The sequence below is a fragment of the Elaeis guineensis genome, chromosome 16, assembly GCF_000442705.2.
Source record: "Elaeis guineensis isolate ETL-2024a chromosome 16, EG11, whole genome shotgun sequence".
Classification (NCBI taxonomy): Eukaryota; Viridiplantae; Streptophyta; class Magnoliopsida; order Arecales; family Arecaceae; genus Elaeis; species Elaeis guineensis.
The window spans coordinates 12,935,647-12,959,008 of NC_026008.2; the positions used below are offsets into that span (position 1 = coordinate 12,935,647).

General features: G+C 34.8%; 1 protein-coding gene across 12 annotated transcripts in view; it reads right to left on the reverse strand.

Moving 5' to 3' along the window:
* Positions 1-5,402: 5,402 nt before the first annotated feature.
* Positions 5,403-23,362, reverse strand: part of LOC105034911 (uncharacterized) — a 167,883-nt gene continuing 149,923 nt past the window's right edge. For 8 of the 12 annotated variants that reach the window (XM_073249771.1, XM_073249768.1, XM_073249767.1 and 5 more), the window contains 3 exons: positions 19,458-19,579; positions 19,235-19,375; positions 18,635-18,853 (listed from right to left, as the gene is read on the reverse strand). In XM_073249771.1, the coding sequence (XP_073105872.1) occupies positions 19,274-19,375; positions 19,458-19,579 (224 nt within the window). In that variant the 3' untranslated portion in view covers positions 18,635-18,853; positions 19,235-19,273. Of the gene's footprint in view, positions 5,561-12,333; positions 12,520-17,298; positions 17,356-18,634; positions 18,854-19,234; positions 19,376-19,457; positions 19,580-23,362 lie in introns of those variants that run through there. The other 4 variants (XR_012137381.1, XR_012137380.1, XM_073249766.1 and 1 more) reach the window with 4 other exon arrangements.

Here is a 23,362-nt window from a genome sequence, read left to right on the forward strand (position 1 = left end):
GGCAAACAGCGAAGCCGAGGTGACTAACAGGACTCTGTTGCAAGAAATCAAGGCGAGACTTGAAAAAGCAAAGGAAACTTGGGCAGACGAGCTTTATCATGTGTTATGGGCATACCAAACTACCCAAAGACTGCCCACGGGGGAGACCCCCTTTGCCTTAGCCTTCAGAACAGAAGCCGTTATCCCAATTGAACTCAAGCTTCCATCAGCGCAAGTCGTGGCATTCGACGAGCAGCGCAACTCACAGGATCTCAAAGCCAACCTCGACTTGTTAGAAGAAAAGCGGGAGACAGCTCAAGTTCGGATGGCAGCTTACAAGAAGAAAGTAGCCCGCTACTACAACTCTCGGGTCAAGAGCAAAGCCTTCAGAGCGGGGGACCTAGTACTTCGGCGAGCCACTGTTTCACAACCTCAGAACCAAGGAAAACTTGTCCCAAACTAGGAAGGCCCGTATGAAGTTAGGGAGGTAGTCCGGCCTGGAACATACTATCTAAAAGAGCTCGGAGGAGCGGACCTTCCGCGACCATGGAATTTGAAAAATTTATGAATGTATTACCGATAACTTTGCCTTAAATAGAAGTTTCATATTCACATATCTTTTCTTTTGGCATGAGCTTATAACGACAGAAAGTAGCTCCTTCAGACAATCGAAACTAAGCGTGTCAGGAACAAGAGGAGAATCTCGTCCCGACACAAATGAAGGCCTGGTTATTTAGAGATCGGATGGGGGAGAGGCCCTCGCAACGGCCCTTATGTGCCCTCGTAGCCATGTTAGGAACAGGAGGAGAACCTCGTCCTAACATGAGCAAAGTCGAAGACCCAATTATTAAGAAACCGAATGGGAGAAGAGGCCCTCGCAACGACCCTTATGTGCCCCCACAGCCATGTTAGGAACAGGAGGAGAACCTCATCCTAACATGAGCAAAGTCGAAGACCTGGTTATTAAGAGACCGGATGGGGGAGAGGCCCTCGCAATGGCCCTTATGCGCCCCCACAGCCATGTTAGGAATAGGAGGAGAACCTCGTCCTAACATGAGCAAAGTCAAAGATCCGATTATTAAGAGACTGGATGGGGGAGAGGTCCTCGCAACGGCCCTTGTGTGCCCCCACAGCCATGTTAGGAACAGGAAGAGAACCTCATCCTAACATGAGCAAAGTCAAAGACCCGATTATTAAGAGACCGGATGGGGGAGAGGCCCTCGCAACGGCCCTTATGCGCCCCCATAGCCATGTTAGGAATAGGAGGAGAACCTCATCCTAACAAGAGCAAAGTCGAAGGACCGATTATTTAGAGACCAGATGGGGGGAGAGGCCCTCGTAACGGTCCTTATGCGCCCCCACAGCCATGTTAGGAACAGGAGGAGAACCTCATCCTAACATGAGCAAAATCGAAGACCCGATTATTAAGAGACCGAATGGGGGGAGAGGCCCTCGCAACGGCCCTTATGTGCCCCCACAGCCATGTTAGGAATAGGAGGAGAACCTCATCCTAACATGAGCAAAGTCGAAGGCCCGATTATTTAGAGACCGGATGGAGAGAGAGACCCTCGCAATAGCCCTTATGCGCCCCCACAGCCATGTTAGGAATAGAAGGAGAACCTCATCCTAACATGAGCAAAGTCGAAGGCCCGATTATTTAGAGACCAGATGGGGGGAGAGGCCCTCGCAACGGCCCTTATGTGCCCCCACAGCCATGTTAGGAACAGGAGGAGAACCTCGTCCTAACATGAGCAAAGTCGAAGACCCGATTATTAAGAGATCGGATGGGAGAGAGGCCCTAGCAATGGCCCTTATGCGCCCCCACAGCAATGTTAGGAATAGAAGGAGAACTTCGTCCTAACATGAGCAAAGTCGAAGACCCAGTTATTAAGAGATCGGATAGGGGAGAGGCCCTCGCAACGGCCCTTATGTGCCCCCACAGTCATATTAGGAACAGGAGGAGAACCTCGTCCTAACATGAGCAAAGTTGAAGATCTGGTTATTAAGAGATCGGATGGGGGAGAGGCCCTCGCAACGGCCCTTATGCGCCCCCACAGCCATGTTAGGAATAGGAAGAGAACCTCGTCCTAACATGAGCAAAGTCGAAGGTCCAATTATTTAGAGACCGGATGGGGGGAGAGGCCCTCGCAACGGCCCTTATGCACCCCCACAGCCATGTTAGAAACAGGAGGAGAACCTCATCCTAACATGAGCAAAGTCGAAGACCCGATTATTAAGAGACCGAATGGGGGGAGAGGCCCTCGCAACGGTCCTTATGTGCCCCCACAGCCATGTTAGGAACAGGAGGAGAACCTCGTCCTAACATGAGCAAAGTCAAAGGCCCGATTATTTAGAGACCGGATGGGGGAGAGACCCTCGCAACGGCCCTTATGCACCCCCACAGCCATGTTAGGAATAGGAGGAGAACCTCATCCTAACATGAGCAAAGTCGAAGGCCCGATTATTTTGTGATCAGATGGGGGAGAGGCCCTCGCAACGGCCCTTATGTGCCCCCACAGCCATGTTAGGAACAGAAGGAGAACCTCATCCTAACATGAGCAAAGTCGAAGGTCAGGTTATTTAGAGACTGAATGGGGGGAGAGGCCCTCGCAACGATCCTTATGCGTCCCCACAGCCATGTTAGGAACAGGAGGAGAACCTCATCCTAACATGAGCAAAGTCGAAGATCCGATTATTAAGAGACCAGATGGGGGGAGAGGCCCTCGCAACGGCCCTTATGTGCCCCTACAGCCATGTTAGGAACAAGAGGAAAACCTCATCCTAACATGAGCAAAGTCGAAGGCCCGATTATTTAAAGACCGGATGTGGGGAAAGGTCCTTGCAACGGTTCTTATGCACCTCCATAGCCATGTTAGGAACAGAAAAAGAAACTCATCCTAACATTAGCAAAGTCGAAGATCTGATTATTAAGAAATCGGATGAGGGGAGAGGCCCTCGCAACGACCCTTATGTGCCCCCACAGCCATGTTAGGAATAGGAGAAAACCTTCATCCTAACATGAGCTAAAATTGACGGTGTCGGAAACAGGAGGAGAACCTTGTCCTAACATAAATGAAGACCTGACCATTTAAGACCGGATGAGGGGAAAAGCCTCCTCAACGGCTCCTCTACACTCCTACAACCTCGTTAGGAGCAGAGGAAAAATCCTCACCCAAAACAAAAGAAAAAGGGAAAGCGACGAGCTACGCCAGAGATATGAAAAAAATGAACTACATCTAAGACACAAGGGACCTCATCTCAATGAGGAGGAAAACTCTTGTCAAAAATGCTCAGTCTCTAAGGGGGAACCCAACACTAGTAGGAGAAAATAGACTTCCTCAAAGTAACGAGAAGTTCAGACCTCAAGCTCGAACACCTGGAGAAAGCATCAAATTTGAATGGCATCGAAAAGACCTTCGGTCATAAACAAAAAGGGTGAATCAACGTGACGATGACCAGGAACCTTCAAACAACGTCGACATCGAATAAGACAAAAGACAAGAGAAGCTCGATAAACGACAACTTAGAGCAAGAATAGACAAGGTAATGAAAAAAAAATTTATTTCATTAGTAAAGAGAGCATTACAAAAGCCTTTGAAGGCCAAAAAAAAAAAATAACAACAACAAGAAAAGAAAAGAATACATGGAACAAAAAGTAAAAGAAGCTCTAAGGAAGCTCGGCTTCTTCTGACTTCGAACTCTCGGTTCCAGCCATTATCAGGGATTGCTTTAAGTTCTCTGGTGCTATCCCCGGCAACGGTGCCAAAATTTGATGCGTAGTCGTTGATAGCACCAAAAATAACTCTACTCACTACGTAGGTAGGATGAGTCGAGATCGTATCCTCAGAGACCTTGGACTAAGTTGAGATTACAAAATAAAAGAAAGAAGCGTTGTTTTGATTTAAAAAATAAATTATCTTAAAATTAATATAATTAGAAAAGAGCTCGAGAATTTTGAATTAATTTTGCACAGCAGAGTTGTATCTCTTTTTTAATTAAATAGATGCTATTAATCTTAGAAAAAATACCTATCTTTCCTCGACACACCCCGTATCCGTAGATCACGGCATGTCTCCAGAAAGTACTAGGTAAACAACTCTGCTTTCTTCGGCACGTCCAGTACCCGTAGATCACGACGCATCTCTGGAAAGTAAAAGTTGTTCCTAATATTAATCTAACAGAAAAGCATAAATAAAAGCATATAAAAGAGAGTAAATAAAGAACTCATAACGATTTAAATAAAAAGCATAATCTTTAGCATATAAAGAAATACAATAAAGTTTAGAATAATAAACCATCTCTGTGTCGTTACAAAATTTCTTCTCCACTCCCGAGACTGCTAGCCTAGCTGCTCATGAAGTAGTCCCTTTCTATTCTTCTATGCAAGGCTCTAGAAGAATTTCTGGGCTCTCCCTCTAATGGGAGTACAAAAGTCTTTTTATAGGTGTTAGGAGGGAGGAGTTTTACATGATTTTTCGATGTGGGACTAAAGAAAATACTAAGGATTAAAAGATGAATGGATGAGATAGAAAGATCACAAGCAGATAAAGAAAATATAAATTCTTCCCCTTGAAGTATTTCCAAATATCATTTTCTTTCTTTTAATGAGCATCTGTTCATTTGTTCGCGTCCGCCAGCAAAAAACTCCCGTGCCCCACCATGTCGCGTGCCCATGCTCGCCCGCACCCGCTGCCACGCCCGCGCGTCCGCCCGCGCACTCGCCCGCGCGCCCGCGTGACCGCGCGCTACTTCCGCGTGAACCCACCGCGTGACATTAGCTGTTTACACTTCAAATTACAAAAAGAAACTTTTGTTTCTTTAAAATGGCGTCTATATCCTTTTTAGGTTCCTTGCATAGTATCTTCATTTTCTATAATACCGTATGTATCCTTCTTTTATTTAAATTTTATTTTAAGTCTAATTTTCTTCAAATTTGAGTCTTTTTGATCTACAAATCGGACTCTTTGTATCGGCGATCACCTTTCCTGTAAAACATAAAAAAATCATCAAATTCTTAATAAATAAAATAAATTAAATATAATTTTTTACTTTAAATGACTTAAATTAAGTGTTTATCATTCTCAACTTCTTCTTCTAGTTCCTTCTTTCTTAACAGCATCTCCCGATACATTTAGTGGAACTGCCGACTTTCGCCCTTCGATTTCCGAAGCCTCTTCCTCAGAACTTCAGACTCCACTTCTGCATCCTTAACCGCCTGCTACTCATAGGCCAGCTGAATTTTCAGCCACTGCAATTTGGCCTTCTCCTTCTGTCACGCCTCCGACCCGAGATTGTGAATCGAGAGTCATGGCAACCGCCGCATACTCATAGAAAACTCTTCCCATAAGCATGCAAGGCATCTTATCATGTTATCTTAAAACAACAGCGGAATAATTAGTCAATAATTTAAATCCAAAACATAATGACCTAAATTTTTTTTTTAATGTCTCAATAAATTCAACAATGATTCATAGGCCTTACATCAAATTCAATAAGACTTTCAACCTAAAATAAAAGTATAGGGATTCTACTTCTGATCACTCTTCCATTCATATCTTGTATCATCTTAATTCCTCAACATCTGTAAAAACAATAAAAATAGGAGGTAATGAGCTAGACAGCCCAGTAAGCAATGATCACTTCTCAACAGATTTTATCAGGCATTTAAGTAAATAATCATTTATAGAAAAATAAGCATATAGAGTTCATCAATTCGAAATCAATTTCAATTATGCAACATAATTCATGCCAAATTCATTTCTTTTTCGAAAATTCAAGTTTCTTTCCAAATTTCAATTTCTTTTGTTCTTCAATTTTTTTTCGTCAACCATAAGCTATGACCATATTTTTCCTATGGCAGGGTCATAATACCGCATATCTTCTTACGGTAGGCTGCAAATCATCTGGTAGCCATGTCCTTTGGAACCGCTGGTCTCTCTGGCGGTTTATCGCTGGTCTCTCTGGTGACATGTCGCTGGTCTCGCTGGCGACATAAACCCTCAGGACAATCAATTGCCAACGTATATGTTCCCATTGGCAGGGTCCTTTACATAGTCAGATTGTCAATTCTTATTGTTTCTTATATCATAATTCTTCATAAATCATGTTTCATATTCTAATTTCGATAATAAAACATATAATCATGTAGTATCGAAATCAATCAATATAATGCATCATGAAATCAATATGTTCAATCATGCTTCATTATAACATTTCAAATAAGATATTTTCATAACAAAATACCATTCATCCAATTCATGCATCGTTTCACAAATCATGTCAGAAGAATACATTATAATTTATCGATAAATCTAGAAAAAGTGAAACATTACTTACCTCGAACGCATTCTAATAAATCCACATAATTCTATAAATTTTCTTCCAAAAATTCTATTCGTAGATCATATCGCGATATCCCATAATCAAACATCCACAATCCATATAGAATCAATTTCAATAATTAGAAAGAATACGAACACCATATTTCAACAGTTTAGATTGGGTCCGGTCATCTAATTTCATCTAATCAAAATCTAATTAGGACCTAAATGATCCAAAGTTTGACTGTCAGATCAAATCGGATTCGAAGTGATAGGACCGAGGTTTCTTCATCGATTTCATAACATCAAGTGGAGAGAGAAAATCAGAGGAGAGAGAATTCATGAGGTACAATTCAAATTGATCAGGTGACACAATCCAACATTACGATTGATCCAATATCTCAATTGGTGAAATCAACATGATCAAATCAAATCATGGCTAGATCGGAATCATGGATGATCAAATCTAAAGATTCATGGTCTGATTAAGGTGGGTGCCAGTACGCTGTCTGACAATCATAGATCAGGGTTCTTCATTAAAATCATATCAGACTTATTAAAAGAAATTTCTTCATTCACTAACTTTTTTTTTTAGAGAGAGAATCAATCAAGAGAGAGAATATTTTAGAGAGAGAAAATTCATCTTAAATTCTTCAGACAATATGATTCAACAAATTCTGATCGATCAGATCAAATCATGCTAAAATTATCATGTGGATAATTCAATAAGATCATGAGAAATAAAATCTAAAAATACCTGATCTGATCAAAGTGGATGTCGGTGTATCGTCCGACGATCACAGATCAAAAATTCATTACGAGAATCATTTAAATTCATCATCATTCTTCTCAAAATTCTAAAAATCTTAGGAGAGAGAATTCTAGAGAGAGAAAGTAGAGAGAGAAAGTCCAATTCTAGAGAGAGAAAATACTAGTTCAGGCTGAAGAGAGAGGAAAGAGAGAGAAACTCTCTTTCTCATATTTTATTATTTATCTCATTATTTATTAATTAATTTTATTTTTCTCTTTCTTCTTTTCTTTCTTTCTCTCTTTTTTTTTCTTTTTCTTCATGGAAGAGAGAGGAGAGAAAATCCTATTTATTATTATTATATTATTATTATTTTATTTTTCTTCTTTCTTTTTCTTTTTTTTTTTTTCGTTTGGGCTGGTTGGGTTATCACATTCTTCCCCTCTAAAAGAAATTTCGTCCTCGAAATTTTTTTTTTTTTTGCTTGAGTCTTCATATTTTCTTACTTGAATCTCATCCTCAAATATTTCAATATTCTATTCTTGATATAAATTCATTCTTAAATCATTTCATAAAGAAAAAAAATCAATACATTAATATCGATCTGAAACGGAACCATTCATTTTCTTATTCATCAAGACCAACATCTCAAAGATTTTCAATATTTCAAGATTTTAAAATTATTATCTCATTTTCTGTAAAAATTAATGTTCAATATCTCATGACTCAAATTAAAATCAAATCTATCTCTTGTAGGTAGAAGAAAATCAATGTCTCTATTTTTGCATAAGAACTTCATTCATCATCATTCATTTATTTATTTATTTATTTTAAAATATTAACCACCCTTAATTTCAACCTATCATAAGATAGGAAAACATACTTCTATGAATCATTTGACGATATCCCAATCAATCAAAATTTAAAAATATTTTCTCTTATTCGTACTTTCAAAGGTTGAAGATTTATCATTTCAATCTCATTCTCGAACTTTTGATATTTTATTTCTCGATGCAACTTCATCATTAAGTTATTTCATAAAGATCAATATCACCATTGTTGATTGAATCAATATCACTATTTTTCGTCATCGAAATTTTCTTACTCAAACCCTCAAACTCTTAAATATTCTAATTCTTGAAGTAAATTTTATCATTAAGTCATTCCATAATAAAAATCAATAACTCAAAAATTGATCTAAATCAAAACTATATTTTTCTTATAATCAAAATCAATGTCTCTATTCTAAGTAAGTATATTAATTTTCTTTATCTAAACATTAACAACTCTTAATTAATTAATTTATTATCAAATTAAATTATAAATAACTCCAATCCATCTTTTGTAGAACAATCGTCAATATCAATAGATAACCTCAATCTTTTTTCATTTAGTCAGAGAAATAATAATAATCAAAAGAGTTCTAACTTCAAATTTCATTATACCCTGGAGATAATTATTTGAGTATACTAATCTAAGATCAAAATCATCATTCGATAAACCATCTCAAATTCTTTCTAGTAATTAGAGAATTATAAAATTTAATTCTAGAATAGAAAAAAAAAATTATCTCTAAATATTCTAAATCTAAAATCAAAAATCAAAGGTCCACTCATACTTGAATTAGGATGCTAAATATTTTTGTAGCATAGTAGGTGAAATAAGGTGCTCGCGGAGAAACAGAACGAGCGGAATGCAGAGGAGAAACGGAAGAACAGCAAGAAAAAGAACACAAAACCTAGGACTTTGGTTCTCTAAGCAATCTTCTATGGATTTAATAAGTTACTGAGATGCAGATTTTGCTAGATGTAGGTTAGATAAAAAAAGTACTAGTGAAACTTGCCAATTTCTAGAAGTGAACTTAATCTCTTGGTTTAGCAAGAAGCAAAATTCGGTGGCATTGTCTACGGTCGAGGTCGAGTACATTGCAATCAAAAATTGCTGTGCTCAAATCTTGTGGATTAAGCAACAGCTCATAGATTTTGGAATTGAACTTAAAAATATTCCCATAAAATATGATAATACTAGTGCCATTAATTTGACCAAAAATCTAATCCAACACTCTAGGTCAAAATATATTGATATTAGACATCATTTTATAAGAGAATATGTTCAAAATAATGATGTAGCACTTGAATATATAAATACTGAAAAGCAATTAGCTGATATTTTCACAAATAAAAATAAATTTTATGAAATTAGAAGAAAATTGGGCATCTTAGATCTTTCTGCTTGATCTCCAATCATAATTTCACTCCCAAAATCTATCCAAATTCTCTTGACTTCATCATCTTAATTTTGGAAGGCATCTATTTTTTTTTTGAGATTATTTCAAGTCAATTAAAAAATTATTAGTGTTATTCAGATATGATCTCAATTTTTTTTCATTGAATTCTCTATCAAAAATCATACCAAAATTTATCTAAACTCTACATGATCATCTCAAGTCGATACAAGTATTTTTAATTTTTTTTCTTTTAATTTTTTTCTTATTTTTGAATTATTCTTTCATCGCCTGATTTTTTACTGGATGGGATGACCCATGGGGCGTCCCAATTGATCGGATAAGCGGATTTTATATAGGCCGACCTGTTTAATTTTCTCACTTAAAACCTAAGTGGGGCGACGCAATTACTATTCTTCTTCCTTCTCTTCTCGTCTCATACCGAATCCTTCTTCAAACACTCCACCGACCACAATCTCCCAAATCCATCCCCTTATCCATCCAAAAATCTCTGATTTCTATCTCAAAATATAGGGTAAACACATCCTCTCGGCATATCTTTGATCAAAACCCTCTCCTTCTTGCTCTCCTTCTTTGATCAAAACCCTTTCGGCATATCTTTGATTCAAATTCATTTAAGAATATTTGGTAGTGTTCTGGTAAGTTTCAAATCTTAAATGTATAAAAAACTGAGTTGGAACAAAATGAAGTGACCCAACTAGGTCATCCTCTTTTATTGGGTAGCCGGTACGTACTGTTTTTGGCTTGTGGCATGCAGTGGGACAATCCATGGGATGACCCCTGAGACCCTGAGACCAAAACAAAGAGTCTGTTTTTTAGACTGGCCAAATGAGGCGACCCATGGGCCTTCTCAGTCGCAGTGGGACGATCCATGGGACGTCCCATTCTGGACGAACCTCGTAACGACTAGTTTTCAACCCATTTTTAGTGCATTTAATGCACATTAAACACTCTCCAACAGCTCTTAACCGACACTAAGACACTCTCAAGTCCAAATGGAGGCTATAAATGCCCTCTAGAGGTGGAAAATCAATCAGGATTTATATATTCAAGCTCACATTCGGGAAAAGAAAAGAAAAATCTAGAAAGAGAGGAAAGAAGCATTCAACAGCTCACCAACCACTCTCCAGCTGCATTCAAGTATGCCAATCATTTGATGGTGTTCAGCAAATGCTTCTTCTCCTTAAGTATTATATTTTTATTGCATTTATTGTGCTTATTTAAGGGGCTGTTGTGCTGAAATTCCTATACACTATTCACTTGCTATTGTATTTTGAGTTTTGAATTTTGAAGGATTCCAAAACTCAGATAGGTTGATCCGAATCTGAAATCGGAGTGTGTGTGGATGGACTTATATCTGAAAAATAAGTGTTCTTGCTTGGATAGCAAGGGTCGGTGTTATCTAATGTTTTGTATCTTGTAATCCTTTTAGTGGATTGAATTCTCAAGTAGAGACTTGAGGAGTGGATGTAGATGAAAGGTTGGCACCGAATTACTATAAATCTTTTGTGTTTGTTGTGCTTGCATCTCTTTATTCATTCATTGTGCTTTATCCTTGCTTTCTTATTATTTGCAGTTGATTTCATTTTCTTAGCTAATCAATTCACTCCACTCAATAAGTATAGCACATTACTTGAGTGCACTAAACACAAAATTTTAAAAAGACCATTCATCCCCCTTCTTGGGCTCCATATTTGGACAACAATATATATGTATATATGTATATATATGTATGTATATGTGTATATATATATATGTATGTATATATATGTATGTATATATATATATGTGTGTATGTATGTGTGTATGTATGTATGTATACGTGTGTAACTTTTCAAAGTTACTGAAGAGCGCAGAATTCAGCGTACCTACTAGAAGTTAACAAGGTGGCTGGTGATTTAGCTGGTCTTGGTAAAGCTACGAGATTTGGTATAAAGTGGGATCTGACAATTACATTGCTCTTAATGTGTTAAACCTTTTGTCCTTGGACCACTAAGCATGTTTGTAGGAGCACCTTAAATAGTGATTGTAGTAACCATTTATGCAATCAAAGTAAGAAAAGAAAAGAAAAAAGGTCTAATTAAAGCATATGAATTGAATTTAATTCAAATAATCACAAATCTAGGCTAAAATCTATTCGACCATATAGCAAGTTTGAATTGAATTTGGTTCATACTTCGTCAGAAATGGATTAAAGCATTAGAATTTAAATTCAATATAATCTCAATTGAGCTTGATTTGAGCTTAATTCAAAACAAGCTCAATTCAAGCTTCCCAGATTAATTGACAATCATAAGAGTACTTTATTTTCAATTCAATCCATTTTGATAAAAGTTAACGTATAGATGCCTAGATCCGACTGTCTTAGTTATATGAAATAAATCTCATCTACTTTTTTATATTTTATCAATTAAGGATATGCTTTGCTTGCTTCAAAAATAGGAAAAAATGAAATAAAATAGTTATTATCTTTGTTGGACTTTAATTTCTAGAATTGTGAGGATGCCAACTAATTTAGTTGGTAAAGTTGCTAGTGCCTTGATATAAAAGGCTCAGGTTTGATTTATATGATCACCCCAATTTTTTATTAGACTTTCTCCCTTCTTAATTATCAAAAATGATTATAAAGAGTTATATTAGATCAAGGATCAAAGCAGTTAATTACAATTCATATACAATGTCTTTGCACCTCATCTAACCTGGAGGGCTCATGTTGGGTGGCATGTTCATGTGGATACTTGGTTCTAATCGAGGCTATATTGAGGCAAATCTCATCCATCAGTTGTATCACACTTTACCCATTAGGTGTGGGGCATATCTACTTCAACAATAGGAAAAAGTTGAATAGGAATTGTTTTACTCCTAGCCAAACAACCGTGCCATAAATTACTTCTATTTTCACTTACTGCAATTTTTGGAATTGTCATGCCCCCGACTCGAGATATGGACCACGGGTCATGGCAACTGCCGTACACTTACGAAGAACTCTTCTCCATAAGCATTCAAAGCATTTCATGACAATATCAATGCATCACAGCAGATAAAATTTAAATACTTATTGTTCAACTTTAACTCAAATAACTAAATTAAATATCTTACATCTAATAAAGTTTTACTAAAAATAATACAAAATAAATTAAAGTTCAAAGAAATTGACAATGTTAAATCTCGCTTTTAAAAGCTCTCTCCCAAAATTAATATCCAAGCTCGTAATTAATTATCTGAATCTGAAAAATAAAAAGAGAGGTAATGAGCTAGACAGCCTAGTAAGTAATAAATATCTCAACGAGACATTCCAAATATTATCATATAGTATGATGTTCAAAAACAATGCCATAAATAACATAAAGACATATTTTATACTTATTTAAATAAAATTAATATTTTTAAATATTCATATATATATATATATATATATATATATATATATATATGATCATAAATTCGATTCAAGTCAAAATACACATAGCTCAACAGCCTTTGACTATAGCCAACTTTTACCCCCATTTGTCAAAAACCAATGCACTATCCCTATTGGCAAGATCGAAAATCAATGCACCACCTCCATTGGCAGGGTCCAAAATCAACGTATAACCCCCATTGGCAAGGTTGAAAACCAACATATAATCCCTATTGACGAGGCCCACTGAAACATAGTTAGGTTGAGAGCACAATTTCGATCCGTATCAAAACACATTTGTAACATAATATATAGATATCATGCTTTCACTGAACATACGCATAATCATATTATTTTAAAAATTACTTTCCATTCAAAACATAATTTCATAAATAATGCATAATTCAAATATCAGTATTTACTTTCAAAATAATTATGAAATATCTCGAGAAAATAGTTCATTACTTACCTCTTCAAAATATTGAACGGACAGAATCAATCAAATCCTGAAAACATCCTTCAAAACCTATTATTCAAAATTATATACTTACATTAATTCTAATTTATAACTAAATCAAAATAAAATCTCGAATCAAAATCTCACTTAAAATCGAATCCTTCACTAAGTTCGATCAAAATCATTAAAAGAAAGTCCTTCATTGGGCTAATCTTGGAAAGATAACTTCTAAAAAAAAATCTATCAATAGAGAAAATCAATCTAGAAAGAGAATTTTAGAGAAAGAAAGTTTGTAGAAGGAGAAATTAGAGAGAAAATTGGCTTTCTAGATAGAGAAAGTATGGATTCAACTTAGAACAAGGAGAGAGAGAAGAGGGAAAAATTCTCTCTCTATTTTTTTTTTACTTTTTCTTTTTCTCTTTTTTTTTCCACGAAAACAAAGGACCCGCACATCCTCTTCCCCTTCTACACGGAATAGGGGAAGTCTTCCTCCCCCTTGTTCTCAAAGCCAAGATGGCTTCCTTCCCATCGATAAGGCTCGCAGCCTGAGGAGCAGGGCATGGCAAGGACTGGTGGCCCGATCCGACGATCGGTGACAGTAACTGGTAATAAAAACCAAAAACAAATAGGGAAAAATAGGAAACTTAGAAAACAAAAATTTCAAGGGATTTTCAATAGAAAAATTTGGCAAAACTTATGTTTAAGACTTACAAAAGATTAAGAAGGAGATATAGAGGAGATTTACCTAGTTTTTGATTGGTTTTGATCAAATTTTTGATGGCTATAGCATGGGTAAACCACCAACAATCGAGAAGAAAGAAAGGGAAAAAAATAAAAGCAGTGAATCTTGATGATTTTCATTGAGGAAAATCAGAGGGATTGGAGCCTTTAAATAGGTTTCAATGGAGAGGATTTTGAGTTTAATTCCTTCTCAATTTCAATGGAGAGGATTTTGAGTTTAATTCCTTCTCAATTTCTTAAGGATTTTAGGATTGCTTTTCTGAGAAGAACTCCTTCGGGAGTTCAGGCACACAATCCCCTTTCCACGCTAATTTCCAGCACATGCGTTGCACGTGCTCGCTCAAATTTTAAATTTTTTTCTACACTTTGAGATTTGTGCTGTAGGACTGGGTATTACATTCTATCCCCTTAAAATAAATTTTGTCCTCGAAATTTTTCTTACCTATACTTTCAAAAGATAGAGATTCACAATTCTAATATCATCCTCAACCTTTCGTTATTCTTAATTATCGATGCAAATGCATCACTAAAATATTGCACAAAGGAAAGATCAATATCTTAAGAGTAGATCTGAATCAGAACCATTCATTCTTTATATTCAAAATCAATATCTTAATTCTAGATAAAGACATTAAGTTCTTCGTCAAAATACATCTATATTTGTCTTAATCGATCTATCACAAGATTATGAGCTAACTTTAATATGCTCACAATAGATAGACATTCAAGTATAAAATCTAGGATCGATAGACAATCTTAAATTCTTTATAACAGATAGAGAGACATATACTTCAAATCTATGAGAAAAGAAATCTATTACTAAATAATTCAATTCCAAAATCAAGAACCAATGGTCCATTCATCCTAGTCCTAAGATGCCAAAAATTTCTTTAGTATCGTCAATAGAAGATCTACTTATGAAAATCACATATCGACATCCAAAATAGTCCCAAATCAAAAATATTATCCTTTTCATTATCAATGAATTTCTCCTATAAGGAATACCAAATCATGTCATTTATCATAAACTTTTAGCCATAAAAAAAAATCAATATATTGCTGACAAGCTCAAAATAATCCAAATCACCATGCTTTCACTGTGCACTTTGATTTAACCATCAAAATTTCTCTGAACATAATAAAATATTTTCAATTAAAATATTACTTTGTATTAAGAAAATCTCAAAATTTAACTTCTAGGTAGGTCGAAAGAAACTTTCAAGTCTTATCCCTAATATGCATCAAGCACATTTATCTAAATCAGTCTTTAAATCCAATATCATGCTCAAAATCATCGTATAGGTTTACTATAATTCAATATAAATTACATCTTAATTCTCGTATCAATTCAATTTGACAGTTCCAAATAAAAAAGCATGTAACTAAGATCAATAAGAAAATCTTCTGATGCTCTATCAAGTTGAGACTTAATTCAAAACATATAGGTAGAACCAACTCAATCATCTTTTCTAAAGTTTCTTTTATCTTAAACATCTATCAAAATACATTCCACAACAATTATGCAAGTCTTTTAAAATCAAATCTCCATACAATACAAGATTTTGTCAAGGATCTCAATAATAAAGATAAAAGAACTCCAAATCAGTTCATGAACCAAAAATTTTGAATTGCAATTTCATAATTATCCCAAAATCTCAAATAGATATAAATAAAATCTGATTTTTTTTTTAAATCTTGATCATCCAAAAATAGCAATCAAGAATCTCACTAGCAACCTCAACACTAATATAGAAAATTCCTTGATCAATTTATAATCCCAAACTTTGAATTAAAGTTTCATGTACACCATATAGTCTCTAACATAAATGAGATCTATTATTTGGTCTCAAGGATAATAATTAAAATTATTAATGACTACCAAGATGAATAGTCTCAAACTTCAAGGTAAAATCAATTTCTTCAATAGATCAATTAGCAATGTCCCAAAATAAAATTTTCTTTTGCATGCAAGCTTCATACATGACCCACATTCCAGTGCAAACCTCAAAGAATATTACAATAAAATATCATGAAAGATCTTTTTAGTCCAATATGAAACATCTTATAAACAAATCTTTATCTTGCTACTAAATAATAAATTTTAAAATCGAGAGCAACATCACAGTATTCTTTCATATCAAATTTAAGCTTGTAATTTACTTTAGCAACTGATGATCAAATTAATAATCTCAATGCACAATAAAATTTCATAACCAATATTTTTATAATTTTTTTAGATCAAAATCCAACAAATCATAATATGATCCATAGATTGTCCATTATATATCAAACCCTCTAAGTCATTATTCCTAAATAATCCTTTCATTCATAATTACAAGATTTTGTCAAAAATCATGAAGATAACTTACACTACAATCATCATCAATCTACATCCCAATGCCCCTAGTGTCTATCCACCTACACTCATCCTATATCTGTTTCTATTTATCATAATTTATCCACTTATACTCTGATACCATATTAATTACTCTAATATTATATTAATTGTTATGCCTCCGATCTGAAATATAGATCAGCGATCATGACAACCGCCACATATTTATGAAGAACTCTTCCCCATAAACATACAAGGCATCTCATGACGACATCAATGCATCACAGTAGATAAAATTTAAATACTTGTTATTCAACTTTAACTCAAATAACTAAATCAAATGTCTTATATCTAATAAAATTCTACTAAAAATAACATAAAATAAATCTAAGTTCAACGAAGTTGACAATGTTAAATCTCGTCTCTAAAAGCTCTCTCAAAATTAATGCCCGCACTCATAATTAATTATCTGAATCTGAAAAATAAAAAGAGAGATAATGAATATCTCAACTAGACATTCCATATATTATCATATGATATTATGTTCAAAAATAATACCATAAATAACACAAAGACATATTTCATGCTTACTTAAATAACATAAATATTTTTAAATATTCATATATATATATATGATCATAAATTTGATTCGAGTCAAAACACACATAGCTCAATAACCTTGACTATAGCCAACATTTATCCCGATTAGTGGGGTCGAAAATCAATGCACTATCCCCATTGGCAGAGTCGAAAACTAATGCACAACTCCCATTGGCAGGATAGAAAACCAATGTATAACTCCATTGACATGGTCAAAAACCAATGTATAATCTCTATTGATGGGACCCATTGAAATATAGTTAGATTTAGAGCATAAATTCGATCTGTATCAAAATACTTTTGTAATATAACATATAGATATCATACTTTCCACTGAACATATTCATAATCATATTATTTTAGAAATTACTTTCCATTCAAAACACAATTTCATAAATAATGCATAATTCAAAAATCAATACTTGCTTTCAAAATAATTATGAAACATCTCAAAAAGATAGTTCATTACTTACCTCTTCAGAATATTGAATGGACATAATCAATCAAATCCTGAAAGCATGCTTCAGAACCTATTATTCAAAATTATATACTTATATCAATTCTAATTTATAACTAAATCAAAATAAAATTTCAAATCAAAACTTCACTTGAGATCGAACCCTTCACTAAACTCGATCAAAATCATCAAAAGAAAGTCCTTCATTGGACTAATCTTAGAAAGATAACTTCTAGAGAGAAAATTCCATTAAGAGAGAAAACAATCTAGAGACAGAAAATTTTAGAGAGGGAGAAATTAGAGAGAGAAAGTTGGCTTTCTAGATAGAGAAAGTAGAGATTCAACTTAGAATAGGAAGACAGAGAAGATGGAGAAATTCTCTCTTTTTTTTTTCTTTTTTCTTTCTTTTTTTTTCTTTTTTTTTCCTATGGGAACAATGGACCTACGCATCCTCTTCCCCTTCTTCACGGAACAGAGAAGGTCTTCCTCCCCCTTGTTCCCGAAGCCAAGATGGCTTCCTTCCCATTGGCAAGGCTCACAGCTAGAGAAGCAGGGCAAGGTAGGAACCAGTGGCCTTGGTCCGGTGACCAGTGATGGCAACCAACGACAATAACCAAAAACAAATAAGGGAAAATAGAAAACTCAAAAAACAACAATTTCAAGGAATTTTTGATAGAAAAATTTGACAAAACTCATGCTTCAGACTTACAAAAGATTAAGAAGGTGATATAAAGGAGATTTATCTAGTTTTTGATTGGCTTTGATCAAATTTCCGATGGCTACGGCATGGGTAAACCACCAGCAATCAGGAAGAAAGAAAGGGGGGAAAAAAAGAGCAATGATTTTCGTTGAGGAAAATCAAAGAGATTAGGGCCTTTAAATAAGTTTCAATAGGAAGGATTTTGAGTTTCCTCTTTCCACGCTAATTTCCAGCACCTGCATTGCACATGCTGGCCCAAATTTTAATTTTGTTTCTATATTTTGAGATTTGTGCGGTAGGACTGGATATTATAGGAATAATATTAGATCCGAGAGAATTGAATTTTTTCTTTAATCCTACGGAGTTCCAAACCGCAAAGCCCTGCCCACTCCCTCACAATTTTTAACCCAATACCCCGTCTTATCCTGCCAGATTTTACTAAACAGTCCCTGAGTGTTTTCATCCACAAAAAAAAAAAAAAAAAAAAAAAAAAAAGAGAGAGAGAAATGATGGCCGCATGACAAGAAAAACTGACGATGACTTTCCTCTCATGAAACAGCTAGCTATAGGTGGCATAAATAATGTTCACTTGCATATTTCCTTGTTAATTTCTCTTTCTCAGAAGCTATTTGTCAGAGGAGATGAGCCACGCTGAAAATTAAATATTTAAGCTATGGAACATTTGGCTTTGTAAATAATTAAACATCATATGTTGATATAGCTGCTGTTAGTTCTGGTAACAGTTAACAGTAAAAGTGGTTACAAAATTATTTTCTAACCCAAGGTCCTAAATGAGATGTTTCAAGCATGATCAAAATGAACGGGCCCTTTTTCCCTTTCCTTTGTTTCCCCATCTTGTTACTGCCATACCCTGCAGGTGTTGCGTTATTAGTTACAAAACTCTTCCACTTCAAAGAGTCTGAACTTACAGATGGAGCTTAAAATGAACATCCATGAATCAACAAAAGGTTATGAAGAAAAGGACTTCGATATAAAGCCGTAGTCAATGTACTACAATTCATACCAAAGGTTGTTACAATGATTTCATAACCAAGTTTAGTATGTTAATACTAGTGAATAGAATAAATAGTATTTGAGGCATAAAAAAACTGAACTTTATTTACCTTTAAATATGTAAGGTTTATAACTAGAAATTCACAAATAAGCAGAACTAAGACGATCATTTTTTGTTGTGGCCAATCAGGTTTATCAAGAAATTAGCAATTGAAAGTTGGACAAGATCTGTACTTACTGCATCTGTAGGTAGGCATTTAATCAGATGCCCCAAACTTTATTGTTGTGGCCCTTGAACTGCTTGGACAATTTCCTCGCTTCTCGACTTGATGCCTTTAAGATACTCAACTAGGATACGCTGCTGATAAGAACCTCCTTCCTGTAAACAAGATTGAGATAGTAGAACAGTATATAAGCATTTGAAAGTGTCAGAGAGTAAAAGTAAAGGTTATGAATTTTACTGTGCGAATTAAGATCCGTTCTATTCGTTTCTTAATAACAGCATAAAATTCCTCAGGCGAAACTTCTCCTTTTCCAACACTGAGTCCCTTGATCAATAACATATTCCAATTGTCTTCAGGGGCTGCATTTTGATGACAATGCACTGGTGAATGCAGATCAAGAAACAATACAAAAAGGAAGAAGATAAAGCATTTTATCAAAAGATTAAGTTAATCAGACCTTATAATCTGCATCCTAGGTAGATGCAATGGCAGATATCGGATAATAAGCACTCATTCTGACAATTTTCACTACTTTCAGACATCTGATCTTCTTCATGTTCCAAAGTTTCCACTGACATTTTTGTTTTTCTTTACTACCTAGATTATACCAGTGCACAATCCCATTATTACTCTTATTCTGATTCTTATTAATGCATTCTGAAAAGTTAATTCAGACAGGTCATCAACTTGATGGGTCCTCCTACATGGGTCATTGTTATTTTTAGTCTTCCCTGGATTGTTGGCACTGTATGCTAGACTGCCCACTTTGCACTACCGCATGTTGTCATTTTTCTTTATAATCCTAATCTTATACATATGAAGGCGGCTCTGATACCACTGTTGGAAAGCCGGTATTTTCAAACATGCAGATTTTAAAATTATAACGCAGCAGAAACCCAGATCAAAATTCCTTTTAATCTAATTAGCATGCATTAGATCTAATCTACAAAACACCTAAACAGGATCCTTCATATGAGAGATAAGATTGAGAGATATGAAATTATAAAATAGAAGAATAAGATCCGATCTTATATCTTTGCGCGGATAGATCTTTACCACGATCCAATGATCCGTGAATGTCTTCACGGGTTCCTTTGTAGCCGCATATACGTCCGGCCTCTACAAATAGGAGATCCCGATCTCATCGGGATACTAACTTTCTTGCACAGATCGTTCCTTCGATGCTAAATAATTTTTGATCTTTCTTGTCTCTTCTTGAGAGAATGATAAAGATCTAGAGGAGGATGAAGGGAGAAGAAATGTGTCCAACTCTTGGACCAAGAGAGAAAAGAACAAGGCATCCATCTGTATGAAAAATGTAGGGCATGCGTGCTAGATCTTTAAAATTTTTTTATGTAGTGGAAGAAAACTAATCTAGCATGCATCTTTTAAATCTCATCTCATGAGATCGGATCTATCATATCCTTAAGATCTAAGCATAAAATTAATATATAAAAAGCATAAACATAAAGATCTCATCTTCACCTTTACGCAGATAATTATTCACCACGATTTGATGATCATGGATATCTCTTCGGATTCCTTAAAGAGCTGCACAACTATCCGGCCTCTACAGATATCCATGAAAATGATTTAGGAAGCTCCTCTTATATTTTTTCTCCAAGAAACCAGCATGCACCTCTAAGAGAAGGAGGAAGAAGAAAGAATTCCTCTCGAGCTCTCCACACCCGCTCTCTCCCTTTCTGCCTCACGCCTGCATATCCAAGGGTTGGGCATTCTTTGGTTTTAATGCCCCCTTTTGGCCCCTTCTTAATTGGCGTCCAAAATAAAATAACAGAAAGATGAAACCTTTGATATGTTTGTTGATTTATTTAACAAAATAACTCGTAAAAAAGAGCATAATGTCTTGAAAATAAAAAGTGACCATGGTACCGAATTTGAAAATTATAGGTTTGAAAATTTTTGTTCTAAAAATGAAATTAATCATAATTTTTCTGCATCTAAGATAACTCAACAAAACAGGATGGTAGAAAAAAAAAATAGGACATTAATTGAAATGACACAGACCATGTTTTGTGAAAGCAACCTTTCAAAATATTTTTAGATGGAAGCTATTAACATCACATGCTATGTGCTAAATAGAGCATTAATTAGATCAATTTTAAAGTAAACTTTATATGAACTCTATAAAGAAAAGAAACATAATGTTTCATATTTTAAAGTTTTTGGGTATAGTTGTTTCATTTTAATAAATGATAAAGATAAACTAAGAAAATTTGATGTAAAATCAGATAAAAGCATTTTTCTAGGTTATTCATCTGGTAGTAAAGCATATAGAGTATTTAACAAAAGAACATTGATTGTAGAAGAATCGGTGCATGTCATTGTTGATAAAACTAACTCTCTTAAAATAAGAAAAGAAGAGCTTGATGTGAATGCAAAAAATCTTGAAAAAAATTGAAAGACAACTATTGAAGACACTCCTCAAAAAAAAAAAGATGTGGAGCAAAATGTTGAAGAAGATGTGCCACAACCCCAAGATAAGCAAGGTACATTCAATTTATCAAAAGAATAGAGGTATGATCACAATCATCCGAAAAAATTAATAATAGATGATCAATTTCATGATGTTAAAACTAGAACATCACTTAAGGAAGCTATAAATCACTTTGCTTTTATATCACATTTAGAACCTTAAAATATAATAGAAGCTGAAAAAGTTTCTAATTGGATATTAGCAATGCAAGAAAAATTTAACCAATTTGAAAGAAACAAAGTTTGAAAATTAGCTGAAAGACCTAAAAATTTTTTAGTAATTAGAACTAAATGGATCTTTAGGATCAAACTTGATGAGAAGGGCAATGTAATCAGAAACAAGGCTAGGTTGATTGCACAAGGATACAATCAAGAAGAGAGAATTAATTTTGATGAATCTTTTGCATCCGTAGCTAGACTTGAAGCTATTAGATTGCTTTTAATCAACCAAAGCAAACACATCAAGAAAATGTTAAGAAAATTTGGGATGGAGAATGTCAGAGAAAGTGACACCCCTATGAGCACGAGTTGCAAGCTTGATCAAGATCCGAAAGAAAAAACAATAAATCCCAAGTTATATCGAGTGATTGGATCTTTGCTCTATTTAACTACAAGTAGACCTGATATAATGTTTAGCGTATGCATTTATATACGTTATCAATCAAATCCTAAGAAATCTCATGTAGTTGCAGTTAAAAAAATCTTTAAATATTTAATAAACACTCAAGATGTAGGTTTATGGTATTCAAAACAATCCTCATTAGACCTAATTAGATATAGTGATTCAAATTTTGCTGATTGTTGCTTAGATAAAAAGAGTATAAGTGGTACATGTCAATTTCTAGGAGTAAATTTGGTTTCATGATTTAGCAAGAAACAAAACTTAGTAGTCTTATCGATGGTGGAAGCCGCATACATTGCTGTTGGGAGTTGTTATGCTCAACTATTGTGGATCCAATAATTGTTGGATTTTCTACAGATGCTAGTATATGTGGATTTCAAAAAAATTTTTAAATCCCAAATACAGCGAAAAATCAGATTAAAACAATTTTAATCTAAGCATGTATTCATCATATGAAAGCATCTATGGATCTAGTTCATCTGTTGAAATTAACATAAACTGATTTTAGCATGAATAAAAAAAAAATCTGTGATCAATTCACATACCTGAATCGCTTTTCCTTTGCTTCAAACCTGTAATAGGGACTGAATCCAATTCAATCCCTAGATCAGAGATTGAGCAGGCTCTAAATCAACAGCACAATTGTCCTGCCTCTACAGATATCCACAGGGCCGACCTGAATTATTTTCTCTTGAATCCTACTTGCTTGAACCGAAGGTCTGAATAGGCTTAAACCAAGCCTGGATAGGGATCAACCCTTGAAGCCTTTTTTTATCTTTCTTTTTTGATTCTTGAAGAAGCCAAGAATCTTTCTTGATCCTTTCTTTTTTTCTTGATTCTTGAAGAAGCCAAAAATCTTTCTTGATCCTTTAACTAATCGAAAAGAACTACTAACAAGAAGTGATTTGTAACTAACTTTCAACAAACTTGAGAGGAAGAAGAAAAAACCAACAACCTAGGTGCCAACACTTGACACCAAGCAATAGATTGCTGCCCACTTCTCTCTAAGATCCAAAAAGAGGAC